The sequence below is a fragment of the Vigna umbellata genome, chromosome 3 (genome assembly GCF_029865625.1).
Source record: "Vigna umbellata cultivar VRB3 chromosome 3, Vumbellata_1.0, whole genome shotgun sequence".
In the NCBI taxonomy this organism is placed as follows: domain Eukaryota; kingdom Viridiplantae; phylum Streptophyta; class Magnoliopsida; order Fabales; family Fabaceae; genus Vigna; species Vigna umbellata.
This window is the reverse complement of record NC_142167.1, coordinates 30,196,355-30,214,577: the sequence shown is the minus strand read 5'-3', so window position 1 is coordinate 30,214,577 and position 18,223 is coordinate 30,196,355. Positions and strand designations below refer to the sequence as shown.

General features: G+C 33.5%; 1 protein-coding gene across 1 annotated transcript; it reads right to left on the bottom strand.

The window, feature by feature from the left end:
- Positions 1-2,135: 2,135 nt before the first annotated feature.
- On the bottom strand, positions 2,136-16,452 carry LOC124847231 (protein LURP-one-related 15-like). The gene is made up of 4 exons (XM_088110311.1): positions 16,211-16,452; positions 8,710-8,940; positions 8,562-8,624; positions 2,136-2,432 (listed from the first exon to the last, which is right to left on the bottom strand). The coding sequence occupies exons 1-4, from the start codon at positions 16,409-16,411 to the stop codon at positions 2,331-2,333; spliced, it is 597 nt and encodes a 198-aa protein (XP_087966437.1). The 5' UTR covers positions 16,412-16,452; the 3' UTR covers positions 2,136-2,330.
- Between the last annotated feature and the right edge of the window lie 1,771 nt (positions 16,453-18,223).

The window sequence follows — 18,223 nt, the reverse complement described above, 5'->3', positions numbered from 1 at the left end:
CTTTGGGTCTTCCTCGCGTCCATCTTCATACGGATTAAGTAAAGAGTATGAACAAAATCTGACGCAGAACATCACAAAAGAGATCACGCAAGAGATCACAAAAAAGGTCAAGGCAGAGTTGTATGATGAAGTTGCTGAAATGGTAATGCGTCAATTCCAACATTATGAGAGTCATGGCATGCGTCTGCAGCCATCTCCTGTAGTGGAACATGTTGTGCCCCTACAGATAAACTTAATAATCATTTTTTTTTGTTAATTTAATTTTTGTATAACCTAATATTTTATCTGTGACAGGTAGAAGTGACAAAGGAAGTTGCTCAGCTGCCGGTGCCCTAGGGGATGACATGGACGAGACTCATCCATGTCAGCCATGTATTCTCTCTCCTACGGGGACTATGCTAGTGGCTCATGTCGGAACAATTGGTACCGTTATAGGGTTGCGCAGCGGAATGAAATATAGATAGCGGAAAGCGTGTTCGGTCAAACTCGTATTAAGATGGTCCGTTTTAGAAAATTAATTTTCTTAGAGAAAATTATCGAACAGTTGATATGCGCAAAATGTAAAGAGTGTAGGGAGTAGAGAAATTCAAGACATAATTTTTATCCTGGTTCGAATAAAAAGATTCTACGTCTAGTTGTTAATCACTATAAAAAGTGATGAACGTTTTCACTAAAAATCAGTTTCACAGATTACAATGGAGTGAAAGAATAGAATGATAAAACCTTCCTTCGACGAATGAACCGGAAGGGTGCTTCCTTCGACCAACGAACCGGAAGCAGGAATCTACACTTTCCTTCGACCAACGAACCGGAACAGTGCAGATAAAATCTTCCTTCCACAAACGAACAGGAAGATCACAGCCTTGCCAACTCTAAGAGAACCGCTCCGACCTTTGACCCACAAAGTGCGAGCTTCTCCTATTCACGAGACCATGCAAAACACTTGAACTAGCTTTTCGGAACTTCCTCAGACAAACTGTACTCTCAAAAAGCTCAGAGTTAACCCTCTAAGGGTTTTGGAACAACTATATATAGGCAACTGGTCTGAGTTTGAAAAGACAGATTACAACTACCACTGATAATCGATTATTGTTAGTGATAATCGATTATTTAAGTCTGTTACAGGTCACAACCGAGATAGTAGAGTCCGAGATACTGCCTCGATTCAGAAGCAACCGAGGCGAAAACTCATTTGGAAAAAAGAGAGTAAAAAAATCAATAACCATAATGCTTCGATTACCTTTGAACCGAGGCATAATAGTATCCCTTTTTGCCTCGATTGCGAGGCAAAAAGGGGTAGACTTTTTACCTCACCTGTATATGTATCGGTTCTGGAACCACTATCTATGGACAAAAATAACCGCTGTCGTTTTCCTTGACTACACTAGTGTAAAACTTGTTGATAAATTTTGTTTTATAAATGAATTGTTTTAAATCAATAAATGTACATTTTCTTGTAATGACAAAGGAAAACACTTACTTTTAAGTGTGCAAAGTACAACTTAATTCATTCTTTATTAGTGAGAGTCTAATTTAGAATGAATAATAAGTTAAAATTTTGGTAGTTACATACCAATTTAAATTCTAATTAAAAAATAAATTATATTTTTTTATTAATGAGAGACTGTTTTAAGTACTATTTTTAATTTATAACATTGTTTCTAATTTGGAAAATATAGACTACTTAACTTTTTATTTCAAGATTAGTTGTTATTTAAAAAATTTCTTATAGAGAAATATATATTCATAAAACAGTTAAAAATAATTTTACATTTTTAACCATATTTAAAATTTAATATTTTACTTTACATTAGAAATAAATCATTTCTAATAACATTACATTATGATCAATTTTAATATTTGAAAGTTAATCCGATATATTTGAAAGAGAAAGATGATAATAAGATAAATTTCACACTGAAATTATATTGTCATGTAAGTCTAATTCGCTAAAGAAGAATATCTTAAATCAGTACAGACTATATGTTAAGAAATAATTTTGTGTCATGTAACACTAAAGTGACACATGGAAATAAAATTTAAAAATTGAAAAGAAAAAGAGACTATGTTGGAATGTAACATACTTTATTTATAGTTTAAATTTAAGCAATTTAACATAAAATAAAAAATTACAAGACTAAAGTTACTGATTTGGTAACTTATAAAACTAAAAACAGTAAAACATAATTTCATACACTTTGGAAACACGCATTAACATGAAAATGGTCGAAAACCAAACCCAATGTTTTCTACATGAAAACTTGAATCAAGCCAATCATTGTTTGCTTTAGGTCTTTCCATAATCCGAGTAAAATTATTAGGGAAGTCCTTTAGTTCATCATGATGCGGAATGCCAGTGGCGTTATTGCCTTTGCAAAATTCCGCGTTCCATCGTAAAAGAAGTTGATATCTTTAACGATCATAAGTAGTGCCTGATAAAATAGCAGAGTATGAAATTGACCTAAACATGTTATATTAACATCACAGTAACACATTCAGATCAAAAACAGCGGAAGCGAAAATGAAAGAATAATGTGCGTACCTCCTGCCATTGCAATTTTGTAAATCTAACCACAGACAGCTTTATTTTCTAAACCTTGACTCACTCAAACTCGATGGTGTGTTTTTCTGAATAGAGGAGTAGGCTTAGTGATCAAAACTGAGAGTAACCCATTCCCTTATATAAAGTCTGGCCATCACAGGTTTCAAAATAAATGGGCTTTACGTTTAAAAATTAATAACTGCTCTATAACCTCTATGCAGTTAAAAGCATAAAAATAATGGCTTAATGGACCACTTTATGTTCCTTAAAAATAGGAACTGAAAATGCTATAATATTTATTTTATATTTAAAATAATGCTAACATTCTCCCACTTGGTCCATTTATCCAATTATTAACCACAACAAGTGACAGAATATATACGAGTCATGGCGATAGGTCCTCTGATAGTGAGTGTTATCTTCCATGTACCACAATATATATTTCTCTCAACATTAGCTCTCAACTTAATGCATAAACCATATGTTTATGCTAGATCAAAACTAAATGATATCTTCTCAAAATAAATGTGCACAAAAACATATGAGAAAAACATCAAACTGAATAAGAGTTTTATCAAAATGAAAGTACTTACAATGATTGTCACAGTCATGGAACCAAGTCCCATTCGCGTTACATGATCCTTAAAATTCTTTGGTGGCATGCCTTTAGTTAAAGGATCAGCAATCATCAACTCAGTGCTAACAGTGCTCAATAACCACTTTCTTTTCTTTAACACGTTCTCTTATGGCCAGATATTTAATGTCGATGTGCTTACTTCGACTTCCACTTTTATTATTCTTAGCCATGAAAACAGCAGCAGAGTTATCACAGTACAACTTCAGTGGCCTAGCAATTGAGTCCACAACTCTAAGCCCAGATATAAAACTCTTCAACCATACACCATGTGAAGAAGCCTCAAAACAAGAAACGAATTCAGCTTCCATAGTAGAAGTAGCAGTCAAGGTCTGCTTTTTGCTACTCCAAGATACTGCTCCATCAGCTAACATAAAAATGTAACCAGACGTTGATTTTCGTGAATCAACGCAGCCATCATAGTCTGAATCGGAGTAGCCAATCACTTCTAAATTAGCAGTTCGTCTATACATGAGCATGAAATCTTTTGTTCCTTGAAGATATCTCATTACTTTCTTTGCAGCTTTCCAGTGGTCAACACCTGGATTACTCTGATATCTTCCTAAAACTCCAACTGCAAATGCAATGTCAGGTCTAGTGCAAACTTGAGCATACATAAGACTTCCGACAGCTGAAGCATATGGAATATTTTTCATCTGTTCCCGCTCAAGATCATTTTTCGGACATTGACTTAATTCAAGTTTGTCACCCTTTACAATGGGAGCTACACTTGGTGAACAATTCTTCATATTAAACCTCTCTAAAACTTTGTTGATATAGGTCTCTTGAGACAAACCCAAAATGCCTCGAGATCTTTCCCTATGAATCTTAATGCCGATGACATAAGACTGCCTCTCCCATATCCTTCATGTCAAAGTTATTTGAGAGAAATTGTTTCACTTCATATAGCATACCCTTGTCGTTGGTTGCAAGCAAAATGTCATCCACATATAAAACAAGGAAACAAATCTTACTCCCACTGACCTTTTGGTATATACATTGATCCATGATGTTTTCTTCAAAACCGAATGAAGTGATAACATCATGAAATTTTAAATACCATTGGCGGGAGGCTTGTTTTAATCCATAGATGGATTTATTAAGCTTACATACCAAGTGCTTCACTGTCTTTAGAAAAGAATCCTTCAGGTTGTTTCATGTAAATCTCTTCCTCTAGATCACCATTAAGGAATGCTGTTTTCACATCCATTTGATGTAACTCAAAATCAAAATGAGCTACTAATGCCATAATTACTCGGAAGGAATCTTTCTTAGATACAGGAGAAAAAGTCTCTCTGTAGTCAATTCCTTCTCTTTGAGTGAATCCTTTGGCAACAAGTCTTGCCTTATGTCTCTCAATGTTGCCTTGTGAGTCTTTCTTGGTTTTAAAGACCCATCTACATCCAATGGATTTTACACCATCAGGCAACTGAACGAGATCCCAGACTTTGTTGGATGCCATAGAATCCATCTCGTCTTTCATGGCATCATACCATAGGTTTGATTCTTTAGAACTCATGGCTTGTGAAAACGTTTCAGGATCATTTTCGGCTCCAATGTTGTAATCCGATTCTTGTAAATACACTTCATAATCACTAGAAACTTGCTGGTCTTCTGATTCTAGTAGATCTTCTTAATGTTGTGTCAACATCTTGATGAGAAGCTTGTTGTTCAACTGGTTGTTCAACATTTACTTGTTGCTCCTCGTTAACAACTTGATCTATATTATCATTTTCAGCAATTTGTGGAACATCAATTATTGGTTGTTCAATACGCTTTTGAACTGAAGGAGCGTGAATGACTACCAATCTTTCATTTGATTGAGAGGTTTGAGCTTCATAGTGATCTTTTTCAAGATCAACGTCTTGATTTAAATCACTCCCACTAATCAAGTCATTTTCAAGAAACTTTGCATTTCTTGATTCCATAATCCTAGTGTTATGATTTGGACAATAGAATCTATACCCTTTGGACTTTTCAGCATATCCAATGAAATACCCACTAATAGTCCTTGGGTCTAGTTTCTTCTCTTGTGGATTATAAATTCTCACTTCAGACGGACATCCCCAAACGCGTACATGTCGCAAACTAGGTTTCCAACCTTTGAATAACTCAAAAGGTGTTTTTAAAACAGCCTTAGTTGGGACCCGATTTACTATATACACAGCCGTCTTAAGTGCTTCAGTCCACAAGAACTGAGGAAGTTTTGAATTACTTCTCATACTTCTCACCATATCCATCAAGGTTCGATTTCTTCTTTCTGCTACACCATTCTGATCTGGAGAGCCAGGCATGGTATATTGGGCAACAATCCCATGTTCTTGAAGAAATCTAGCAAACGGACCAGGTGCTTGTCCATTCTCCGTGTATCTCCCGTAGTACTCTCCACCTCTATCTGATCTCACAATCTTAATTTTCTTTCCGCATTGCAATTCTACTTCAACCTTAAAAACTTTAAAGGCATCTAAGGCTTCATCCTTAGAACGAAGTAAAGTACAGATACATGTATCGTGAGTAATCATCTATAAAGGTGATAAAGTATTTCGGACTACTTGCATCCATATCCGGACAACAAATATCTGTATGAATAATTTCTAGTAAATTTGAACTCCTCTTAGCACCTCTTTTGGACTTGTTAGTTTGCTTACCCTTAATGCAATCCACGCAAGTCTCAAAATCAGTAAAATCCAAAGTACTAAGTACTCCTTCATTTACTAATCGCTTAATTCTCTCAATGGAGATATGTCCCAATCTTCGGTGCCATAAAACAGAAGAATCCTCATTCATAACACATCTTTTTAACCCAGCGGAAACATGCATAGAACTATAGGCAGCGTTGTTTTGCAATTTAATAAAGTAAAGACCATCGCATAATTCCCCAAAGCCAATAACCTTGGATTTATTCAATAAAGTAAAACCAGAATCCATAAAATTAAAGGAAAAACCCAAAGGTGCAAGTTGTGAAATAGAAATCAAGTTCTTGCTAAAACTAGGAACATAAAAGGTCTTTTCTAAACATAAAACAAAACCACTGCTTAAAACTAAATTGCACGTCCCAATGGCTTCAACATGTGAACTCATCTTGCTTCCTGAATAGATGTGTTGCTCACTTCCCATCGGTTTCCTTAGGTTTTCCATACCCTGCAAGGTATTAGAAACATGGATTGTAGAACCAGAATCAATCCACCATGTGTTATGATTAAAACTAGTCAAATTAGATTCATAACAGACAAAAGCAAATGGAGATTTATCAGATGTCGTAAACTGCTCATCAATAGCCTTCAGTAAATCCTTGACATTCTCATACTGATCAACCGAACCCCGGATTCCAGCGGAAATATTGGTTTTTATGAACGTTACGGAGAGACGATTTGACCTCTCCCATTTTTCATAAAGTTCAATGGCATCTGAATTGCTAGTCTCAGTAATACCCGGTGGTTCAGGTTTTCTAATAGCATAATCTATGTCCATCCAGCCTAAATGAAGAAGAATTCTCTCCTTCCAAATCTTATAATTATCTCCTTTCAATTCGGGAATACCACACTTGATATCAGAAATATTCACAGATTGAGAAACTGCAAATTCAAAATTTTCATGTTCATTATCAAAATTTGAGACTAAAATAAATATCATGTTTTACCAATGTAAAACATGTCTTTACCAATAAGTCTATTAACATAAAACTTGCCTGTGGGCTAAAGTCTTACTCAATTAGACTCATTTAACCTTATGATAAAACTATTAAATTATATCACATTCCTAATTCCTGTGGGAAATTTAAGAATTATAATAAATATTTTATCTTAATTAATCATACAAATGTAAGGAAAATCCTGTGGGTATATTTCATCACATTATATATAATTATTTACAACTAATGTTTCTCATGTAGCAAAACTTTATATACAATTTTAATTTATTAAAGATGCTGTGGCTACTCTTTAATTTATTAAAATTATATTACTAATAAAACATTAATAATATATAAATATTTACATAAAATTCATAATATGTAAATATAGTAATAATAATGTATATTTTATTTGCACGTATAACAACAAATATATACATACAAATAATATCCATAAAATATACATAATTATCAACCCAAAAAGATTTAAACATATATATATATATATATATATATATATATATATATATATATATATATAACATGATATGCTTACGTATCATAATAAAACGTAATATTATAAAAACATATTCTATATAATATGTTAAATAAAAATAAAAATAATAATAATATTATTTAAACATAAAAGCATGCATTAGCATTTAATGTATGCGTGCAAAATAAAGCTGCAGAGCATTCTTCAGGTCATTAAAATGACCTATAAAAATAAAAAATAATTTCTGAATTCTCCAGTACGTGGCAGAGGATTAACCCTCACTTTCATTATAATATTGCAATGTACAACAATCAAGAAAAAGAATAGGGTTTATAGACTACAGAAACCCTTTTAAGCAATATGATCATGTACGTATCCCAATCAAAATAATTGCCTTTTACTGCAATTCTGTAGAGGGGAAAGCTGAGAAATTTTCTAAGCCCAGCAATTAAATTGGAGACACGCAGTATAAAAAAAAAAAATTACAATGCTGTAACAGGTCATGAGATGACCCAAAAACTGAAACGCAGAAACAGGGTTCCCTCTTTATATTAAAGAGATGAAGTCCTGAAACGGGAGAGAAAGAAAAAACGAACAGACATAAACTGTTTATCGACTTTAGACAAATCCTCTTGATCCGGTTTTAGTTTTATCTTTCACTTTTATCGTTTAAGATTACAAAAATTGTAATCAAATTTAACGTTAATTTGGGAAATATTATTTGGATCAAAAGAATCAAAATAATAAAAACCATAAATCTAAAATCCAAATCAACGAAAAACATGCAAGGCAGAGGAATAAACAATAGCTCTGATACCAAATGATAAAATAGCAGAGTATGAAATTGACCTAAACATGTTATATTAACATCACAGTAACACATTCAGATCAAAAACAGCGGAAGCGAAAATGAAAGAATAATGTGCGTACCTCCTGCCATTGCAATTTTGTAAATCTAACCACAGACAGCTTTATTTTCTAAACCTTGACTCACTCAAACTCGATGGTGTGTTTTTCTGAATAGAGGAGTAGGCTTAGTGATCAAAACTGAGAGTAACCCATTCCCTTATATAAAGTCTGGCCATCACAGGTTTCAAAATAAATGGGCTTTACGTTTAAAAATTAATAACTGCTCTATAACCTCTATGCAGTTAAAAGCATAAAAATAATGGCTTAATGGACCACTTTATGTTCCTTAAAAATAGGAACTGAAAATGCTATAATATTTATTTTATATTTAAAATAATGCTAACAGTGCCACTATGAATGCATAGTCCACGTTGCGATAGACAATGACATTGAAGCCACCATTATTCTGCATCTGCATTATAGTGACAGAAACACTGTATAATTAACCTCGTACAACACTGTTTCTATGTTGTTTGAAGACGTAACAGAGTACATACCGAGGCAACAACTGTGGGAGATTCACCTGCATATACATGGCATGATCTTTTGCCACTCACAACATCTACCCTAAAGTCACACTCACTTTCTTTTTTGTTGTATGCAAGGAAGACCTCTAATCTCATCACTCCACTCTGGAGAAGTTCTGCCTTTTTCACTGAAAACAGCAATCTGGAGGAATCATTGCTTTCACCCATGAAAACTTGGCATCGCCGGTGCATTGTCATGATCTACATCAGAACATTCATTCATAATGCAGTAACTGAGATGGATTTGCTGGCGTATGGAATTTGTTAGAATATCATGCGTGAATAGGCTTTAAGAGGGAATTGATACATGAATACAGTATGACCTATATATTATCCCATCAATCCTTAGAGTAAATGGAAAAACTATAAAATCATGCCTAAAATTAAGGTTACGGATAATAAGAAAACAGCAACTTCCATGAAATACAAATGACACTTGACATGTGTTAGAGGTTTATCAATCACATTACACCCCCACAATCCTTGTTGTTATTGTTGTGATGTGCTTACTAGGTCATGCATGTGCTAGATATTCATGAATGTTTTACAAATCATACCAAGATCTCATGTAAGCATGATTGGCCCTTAAGGTATGCTGCAAATCATACACTACCCGTAAGGGATATGAAAATTATTAAAACCTTTGTTTAAACTAAAATTTTTTCACTACGTAGAATTTTAATAACAAAGTTTAACATCTCAATAATACAATCTCTAGCACTTTCACAAACACACACACCATAGAAATAGACATATTTGATTTAAAATCAACATAGTGTTATCGAAACTAACAAGTGACTTATTTTTATCCATATGAACCTTATTCATTGGATCTTTAATCACAAATATTTTTTTACCATCACTTGTTTGTTTGGAAGTGGCTTAAGTCCCCTTCCATCGATATTTCTAAGATCATATTTTTTTCTCAAGAGTTTAGTTAGAGGATCTGTTAGATTCCCTTCTGACTTCACATAATCAATGAAAATAGTTTCACTATTTAGCAGCTGCTAAACCAAATTGTGTCTCAATTGTATATGTCTGTTTTTTTCATTGTAATTCCTTTTTAGCTATAACTATTACTGATTGACAATCACAGTGTATTGACACTGATGACGTTGGTTTTATTCCTAGTGGAATGTTTGTTAAGAAGATTTCAACCACTCAACCTCTCTATCAGTCATCTCAAGAGAAACAAAATCAAATTACATTGTTGATCTTGCAATATTAGTTTGTCTGACTGGTCTCCATGTAATCGCACCATCCCCTAGTGTGAATACATAATCACTAGTGAATTTTTTCTCATTTGAATCAGAGATCCAATTAACATCATTGTAGCCTTCTATAGTACAATAGGAAATCCACTATATTCAAGGGCATAATCCATTGAATCTCTTAAGTATCTCACAAGCCTTGCAACTACATCCTAGTGTTCCTGATTTGCTATATTAGATACGAAAAACTCATTAAATGTAGTAAGCTCCCAATTATTTGGGCATAGTGAGGCTGAGATATAGATTCTCCTCTATTTTTTATTAATTTAGAGTTAGCATCATAAGGGGTACTCATAGGTTTAAAGTCATAATACCCTAACTTCTTAAGAAGTTTCTTAATGTATTGTTCTTAGGATAGTAATATACTATCTCCCTTCCTTATGATTCTAACACCTAAATACTTTACCTTCACCCATGTCTTTCATTTCAATGTTCAATCCTATAAACGACAATCTCATTGCATGCACCAAAAATTAACATGTCATCCATATACAAGCATATAATGACACAATCACCATTTTAAGATTTAGAGTACAGACATTTATCAATATCATTAGGTGAAAATTCATCACATAACAATACATTATCAAGTTTTCATGCCATTTTTTTGGTGTTTGTTTCAACCCACACAAAGATTTTAAAAATTTTCATACTTTATTCTCTTGACCAGGTACAATACATCATTCAAGTTGAGTCATATATCTAAATCACCATTCGAAAAGGTAGTTTTAATGTCCATTTGATGTATCACTAGCTTATGGATACCTGTTGAGTTTAACAACACTCGAATGAAGCAAATCCTAGTCATAGGGATAGGGATAAAGGTGTCAAAATAATCTATGTTGGGTTTTTGTTACTAATCTTGCCTTATACTTCTTTATAGATTCATTAGGGTGATATTTTTCTTAAAGATCCACTTGCAACCAATGCGTTTTGCTCTTTTAGGCAAATATACTAAGGTCCAAGTATTATTTTTCTAAATTGATTCAATTTCAGTTCTAATGGCCTTATCCCACTATTTTGCATCAGAAGCACTAATAGCTTCTACAAAGCTACTTGGATCATTATCAAAAAAATAAGTATAGAAATCATTATCAAAGGAAGTTTCCTTCCTCTGTCTTTTTCAAGGTATCACTATTATTATTATCAACAGGTTGAGACGTTTCACTAACTTTTAAAGGAAACACATGTTAGAAACAATCATTGTTCTTCATCTCCACTATAGGACTACTATCAAGTATATCACTTTTAAGAACCAAAAACATATAGGCACCACTATATTTAGCATAGCCTAAGAGCTTATTTTCCTTTTCTTAGGATAAAGTAACATCACCTTAGCTAGGCAACACCACACTCTTAGATATTTAAGGTTAGGTTGATTAACTCTCCACAACTCATAAGGTGTTTTACCAGTTTTCTAATGCGGTATTCTATTTTATAAAATGCATGCAGTAAGCATGATTTTGCTCCAAAGGTTATCAGGTGCACTAGAACTAATAAGCATGACATTCATCCTTTTCTTAAGAGTTCTATTCTTTGTCTCTATTAGACTCAGGTGAATATGAATAAATAATTCTTTCTCTAACACAAAATTAATTAAACAATACATAAGCTTTATCTAATATAATCCTCTTAATTCTCTTATTTAGTTGATTTTCTACTTCTGTTTTATAAGTTAAAAACACATCAAAAGCTTCACCTTTATGTTTGATTAAGTACACTTTGGTGTATCTAGAACGATCCTCTATAAAGGTTACAAAATAATTTTTTCCTTAAGACATGGTTTGCTTTAAATGAGCTAGATCTGTATAAATTAGCCCTAACAATTCAATTTGAAGATCTAAAAAATAACATGTTTTCTTTATTATTTTAGATTCCACACATATGTCACATTTACCGCTCTGTTTATCATGCATATTAATTAATCCCTATCAATATAATTTCATAATATATGAGGAATTCACATGTCCTAATCTAGCGTGCAACATATCATATGAATCAACAATATAAGCAGAAAAATAAGATTCATTAATATTTTGAGAAATGTTACAAAGAGACCTTGATCACAATATCGTTGCCCAAACAAAACATTATTTTGTCATTACAATGTTAGACTCAAATGACACTTTAACCTCCATTTTTCCACATAGTACTATAAAGGTTAAATTAACTTTGATTAGTGGCATGTGTAGCAGATCGCTCAAGGTTAGAGCCTTTCTATATGTGAGTTTGAAAAAAATTTGCTTTTCCAAGAACAAAGTTGTCTTGGAATCACCGAGGTAACAGTTTCTTCTCTATCCTTTACACTAATGTAAGAGGTAAAGACACTTCTGTTTGCACAGATATGCAGTAACGTAAGAGTCTACTACTTATTTGCTCACATTGGTAATCAAATTTACTTGTGAAATGACACCAACAATAATATCATCTCTTTATTTTCCCTTTCAGGGTTGTCATTTCTTACTCTGTGCCTACACTGTGATGCATGATAACTCGACTTTTCACACAGGAAGCAATTTCTTTTCTTCTTAAAAGAAGGGTTAGATTTGTTGGGGCGAGATTTTTGAAAATTATTTTTTCTATTGTTATCAAGTTTGTGTTTGTACCTTTTTAGAGCATGTTTGCCCTCTATCATAATTGTTTTTACAAACAAAGCTTTGACCCTTACAATAACACATTTTTTTCTGTTGATATCTTCAGTAATTATGTGTGTGATGACCTTTGGATACCTTTTTGGAGCATGTTTGTCCTCTATCATAATTGTTTTTACAGACAAAGCTTTGACCCTTACAATAACACATTTTTCTCTGTTGACATCTTCACTAATTATGTGTGTGATGAGCTTTGGAAATAACATCTATTTGTGTTTGTGTTTTAGTTTTTGTTTGTAATCAGTGTAGACGGTGGCTCTCGATCAGAAGTTTTGAAATAAATTCATTCGTACAAGACTGTTCTCCGCTTTGATATCTTCAACCAGCTTGTGATTCTCGTTAATTTGAGACTTTATATCCTTATCTTCAATAATTTCCCAACGATAATAGTTCTCAATGATGAACCTTTGTCTAATGACAGCTTCAATAGTCTATTTGAGAATAAACGAATCCTAAATGTCTTTTGCTTCCTTACAGGAACAATACACATCAAATATGTTTCACGAAGACCGTATAAGTTCTTGAAACAATGTTTTGATCCTTCAAAACTGGATTGTGGATGTGAGTTCACTAGTACAAAATGTGTTTTTAAACTCGCACATTAGACCTCTGTTTACACTAAATCGCTGCCTATTCAGACGCGGTGGCAGTGTCGTAATTAAAGAAACCTTATAGGCCTCGGTTCAAAAAAGACCGGTGCAGAACAGCTCTATTACCTCGGTTTCAAAGGCAACCGGTGCCTAAACATGGTCAGAAAAAATAATACTGCTTCGGTTGCATGCAGAACCGAAGCATAAAAATCTGCAACTCGTCAAATCAGTCAAATCAATATCAATAGGCACCGGTTAAATTAAAGAATCGAGGCCGTATGCCCACAATAGGCACCGGTTAAATTAAAGAACCGAGGCCGTATAGGCCCAGATCCTCTGCGCGTACCAAGTGGCCTAGACCTAATTAATTAAGGGTGAAACTTCTTTCCTAACGCGCACCGCCAGATCTCTTTCTTTCCCTCGCACCGCACCAGATCCCTTTACCAAGTGGCCTCAGATCCTCCTCTTTCTCTTCAATGCGCCCCAGCAGCCACGCCACGCTTCTTCCCTTTCTCTTCTTCCCTTTCTCTTCTTCCCTTGAACGTGGACGAGCAGAGTGTTGTGATGGAGGTGAGTGGCCAGCGAAGACGTGGAGAGACGCGGGGAGGCGCGACTGATAGCGGCGAAGCGAGGCGCGGCGAGGCGCGACGATGCGAGGCGCGGCGATTCCAGGAGCGGCGAGGAAGGCGGTGGCGAGAGAGAGTCGGTAAGCGGAACAGTTGTACGACGGTCCTCCGGGGGCAGCGGCGGTGTCGGTTCGACGATGGGGAGAGCGGTGGCGAGCATGCAGGGGATGGGAGATTTTGGATTCGGAAATTTCATTTTCAGATTTGGGATTTTGTTCTTGTGTTTGCAATTTAGGGTTTCTGAAATTTCATTTTCAGATTTGGGATTTTGTTGTTGTGTTTGCAATTTAGGGTTTCTGAAATTTCATTTTCAGATTTGGGATTTTGTTGTTGTTTTTGCAATTTAGGGTTTCAGTTATTCATCTTTTTGGGGTTCCATTGTATTATCTGAGTTTGTTGAGTTTCTGAAACATTGTATTATCTGAGTTTGTTGAGTTTCTGAAACAGTGTGGTGCTTATCTTTCTCTGATTATTCATTTTCTTATCTGAGTTCTTGGTCATTTTTAACGTTTTTCAGTTCATTTTTCGGTTCGGGGTTTGAAATTGAAATCAGAAACTGAAATCAGAAACGAAACAAGCTAAAAAAAATATCCTACTACCTCGGTTTAGGTTCTAACCGAGGCCGTAGAGACAAACAAAATGACACGGTTCAGAATCGAGGTAAAATGGCTATCACTTTTTGCCTCGTCTGAATATGCCTCGGTTCGAAAACCGAAGCCTATCAGTGAAATTAACCGGTGCCGTATCTTCTTTCTGCACTAGTGTTATAAATCCTTAAGATTGTTGTAAATGCCAATAAAAAATAAAAAACGTGAAAAAAATTTCACGAGACGTGCGAATCAACTATCCTTAGGGACTTATCTGCGGTGTATTGTACAAATCCCCAGAATACAATAAGAACTTCCCATAAATTTATGAAGATTTCAGAACGAGTAAAGAACTCTAAAATGAGTAAAATAATAAACCCATAATATAATAAGAAAGAAAAGAGAGAACGAAAAAAATAAAAGAAAAAAGAAGAATGAAAGAAGTGTTGTATATTTTGAAATGATCACAAAAGAACTATTTATAGAGTGTGGAATGACCCATCTTGGGAAAGAAGCACTCCAAAACTAACTCCCAAACCTTACGGAAAGAGAATTGACCAATGAGAAAGAAAAAACGTTCATCCAGTAACGTTTCTAAGCCTTTTTCAAAAAGATTTCGCAGCACTGCTGTATAACATATATCAATGGTCTTGTGGGTATTCTTGTGTAAGTCTATATATATTGTTTGTTTATACATGAAGTTTCCATTTTGCTGTGTTTATTTGTTTTGGATTCTTTGCAGGTTTTAAGTAAATGGCCACTATGTACATATTTTTAAAAGGATTAAAATGTTATGTTATACTAGTCTACTATATTTATTATATTATTTGTTGATAAAAATAAAATTGTACATAATTATTTAAGCTGAATAAAAAGACTGCAAAATGTCCAAGATTTTATCTTAACTTCATTCTTGTCCTTAGGGTCTTTGGTAATGAATTATGTAATAAATTTATTTGAGTAAAAGAGAAGCTACGTATAAAAATGAAAATAAGACAAATTTAACTTCCCTACTTATTTTGAAAGATGATACTAGTGATCCATATTATTTAGAAACTCCTTCTTAAAGATTCAAACAATAACATATGACGAGTTTCTTAATATTCATAATAATTTAACTTCAAATAATAGTTTTCACCAACACATATAGGCGATGAATGCAAATAACTTCTATTAAGGTGTCACTTTTGTGCTTGAATGTCTTTTATCTGTGTTTCCCATTATATTTTTTAAGTTGTTTTTGTTTTTCTTGTTGCGATATATATGGATGAAGCTTGTTCTGACAAAAAGATACTTAAGAGCGATCAATTCAAAACATTTAAAAGTGTTCTATCCTTCTCCTATATCTCAGATTCCTTTTTATCTTCATGTCCTCTAAGCCCTTGAGTTTCTCCCTTTCTTTATTGGCTCCAAATGCCCTATTCATTCTCATTTTCTGTCTTTATAATGTCCTATATTTATTCTCCGACCATTTACCTTGTACATATAACCATTCTAATAAATGTAAAACTTTTTCCACCACTAACCCAGTTTGTATCTGACCTAACACCACACAAGCTGATAGTTGGAGATAGCTTATAGTGACAATTACTATACTGCAATAGTGGGACACCAGAAGGGATATACAACAATGGAAAAAGGGAGTAAACAAGTTTAATAACAAAGAAATGGATTGATTAAATAGTTATTCAAATAGACTAAACGAAGAAACATCCTTAACAATAATATAGGTGAGAGTAACCAAACCTTCCAATATAGAGTGAGGATGGAGTTTCCGCCAGCATCACACAAGACACAACGGTCGTGAAGGGTTACACGGGGAGATTTGATATGAAAACGACGGACACCATTTCCGTCGTAAGTGGCACCTTTATCTGTGTTAATTTGGAGATTTATAGTGTAAGGAGCACAGTAGGAAAGGTCGATAACTGGGAATGGATATTCCATTGGAGAGAGAGGGAGACGAAGAGTTCTAGGTTATGATTATGTTTTTGCAGTAACATGTAAAGAACATTGCAATAACTAATGGTATCCATGGATACACGCGTTAACTTAAACAAACGATAAGACTTAGTCAAAGTTCACGGCTGAAGTATGCTAGTTACTGAATTACTGCTGCAAGTAGAAGAATACTCTGGTTGACTTCACAGTTAAAACACTGAGAATTACAGTATAAAAGTTATGGTGTTGTTCAGTTTATTTGGTCGTGCTTTTGACATTCATGTTCAACCGTAGAGTTAGGAAAAAAATAATTGAATATGTATGTGAACATAATTGATTATGCAAGATACCTTGACTGATTATTCTGTGACTCCACTTGAAGTAATTAAATTTCAATAATTAGAGACTTCTTAAAATACCACTTCAAAAAAAAAAACTGATGTGAACTCTTGCAATCATTCTGAACCAAAAAACAGTAAACAAAAAGGACCTAATCCACTTGCTAGGGATGAACCCTTTGTGCTACATAGAATTTGGTGGTCAATCCAATACTTTAATTTTTCAGCCTTTCCCAATTCACTCACTTCAAATGAAATTTCAACATCATCCTGCAAAGGACAAATTATTAACTTTTCCTGTTAAAAGTGTACTAATGTCTTAGGAAAAGTAAGAGTTAACATTGTGACCTTTGATCCTAGTTTTCACCAATACTAAAGTCAACTTCGATTTCTAAAGTAAAAAGAAAAAGAAAAATGCTGTGGAGCCCTGTATGAGTTGGCTCATGTTATTTTAAATAATGTCGTTACATCTATACCACAAACCATGCCAAAAAAAATCTAATTATTTGAGTCTAGAGTCAACACTATTTGATCAAGTTGTCTTGAAGTAAGGTCATTTTAAATGTGGCAAGCATCGTCACTATGTCAATGAGAACTGAGTGCATATTTATATCCATAATTAAGTTTTAAAATTCAAAATTTTAATGAGATTATTGTGTTTAAATAGTTGATTTAAAGTAAATTTGTGAAAATTGGATTTATGGGGTTTGAAAATTAAAAATGCTTAAAATGTTATTTCTAGTTGCATAAGTTATGTTGGATTTTCTTATGTTTATTTGGGCAACTAAAGTTATAGTTTTATTCATTTAAAGTGCAATTAGAGGAAATCTTAGGAGTTTTTCTGTAGTTTATTAAAATTAAGAAAGACAAAAGTGGAATTTCAGAGACAATTAAGTTCATATTTAAAGATAATTAATTTAATTTGAAAATATGAATCGGAAATATCTATCAAATATTCTCTTAAAAACTAATTAAATCTGTTGAATATTTGAATGATATAAGATAAAAGATCTTATCAACAAAATATTCAAAGTCTAAGTCCAATCAAGTCTATATAAAGAGACCTAGAGGAGACAAAAATCATAACTCATTCATTCACTCGGACTTCTCCATTGGAAGCAATCATCCACCAGTCTTCGCACTTTTATTTTACCATGTAAGGTTAAGTTGATTAAGAATTTAAATTTGATTGAATTTAAGAATTTTCATATAATTAAACGTGTACTAATTTCTTAGGAAAAGTAAGAGTTAAACTTGTGACCTTTGATCCTAGTTTTCATCAATACTAAAGTTCTTCCTAAAAAAAGAACACTTTTGCAACCATGATTCTTATTATATACATAATTTAAAACCTTTACTACATTAATACTATTGATAAGAAATTCTAACAAGTAAAACTTACCTGTGTTGCTGTGACACCATTAATTTAAAGCAACTTGCATCCTTTTATTTGAAGTCAATTTCAATTTCTAAAGGAAAA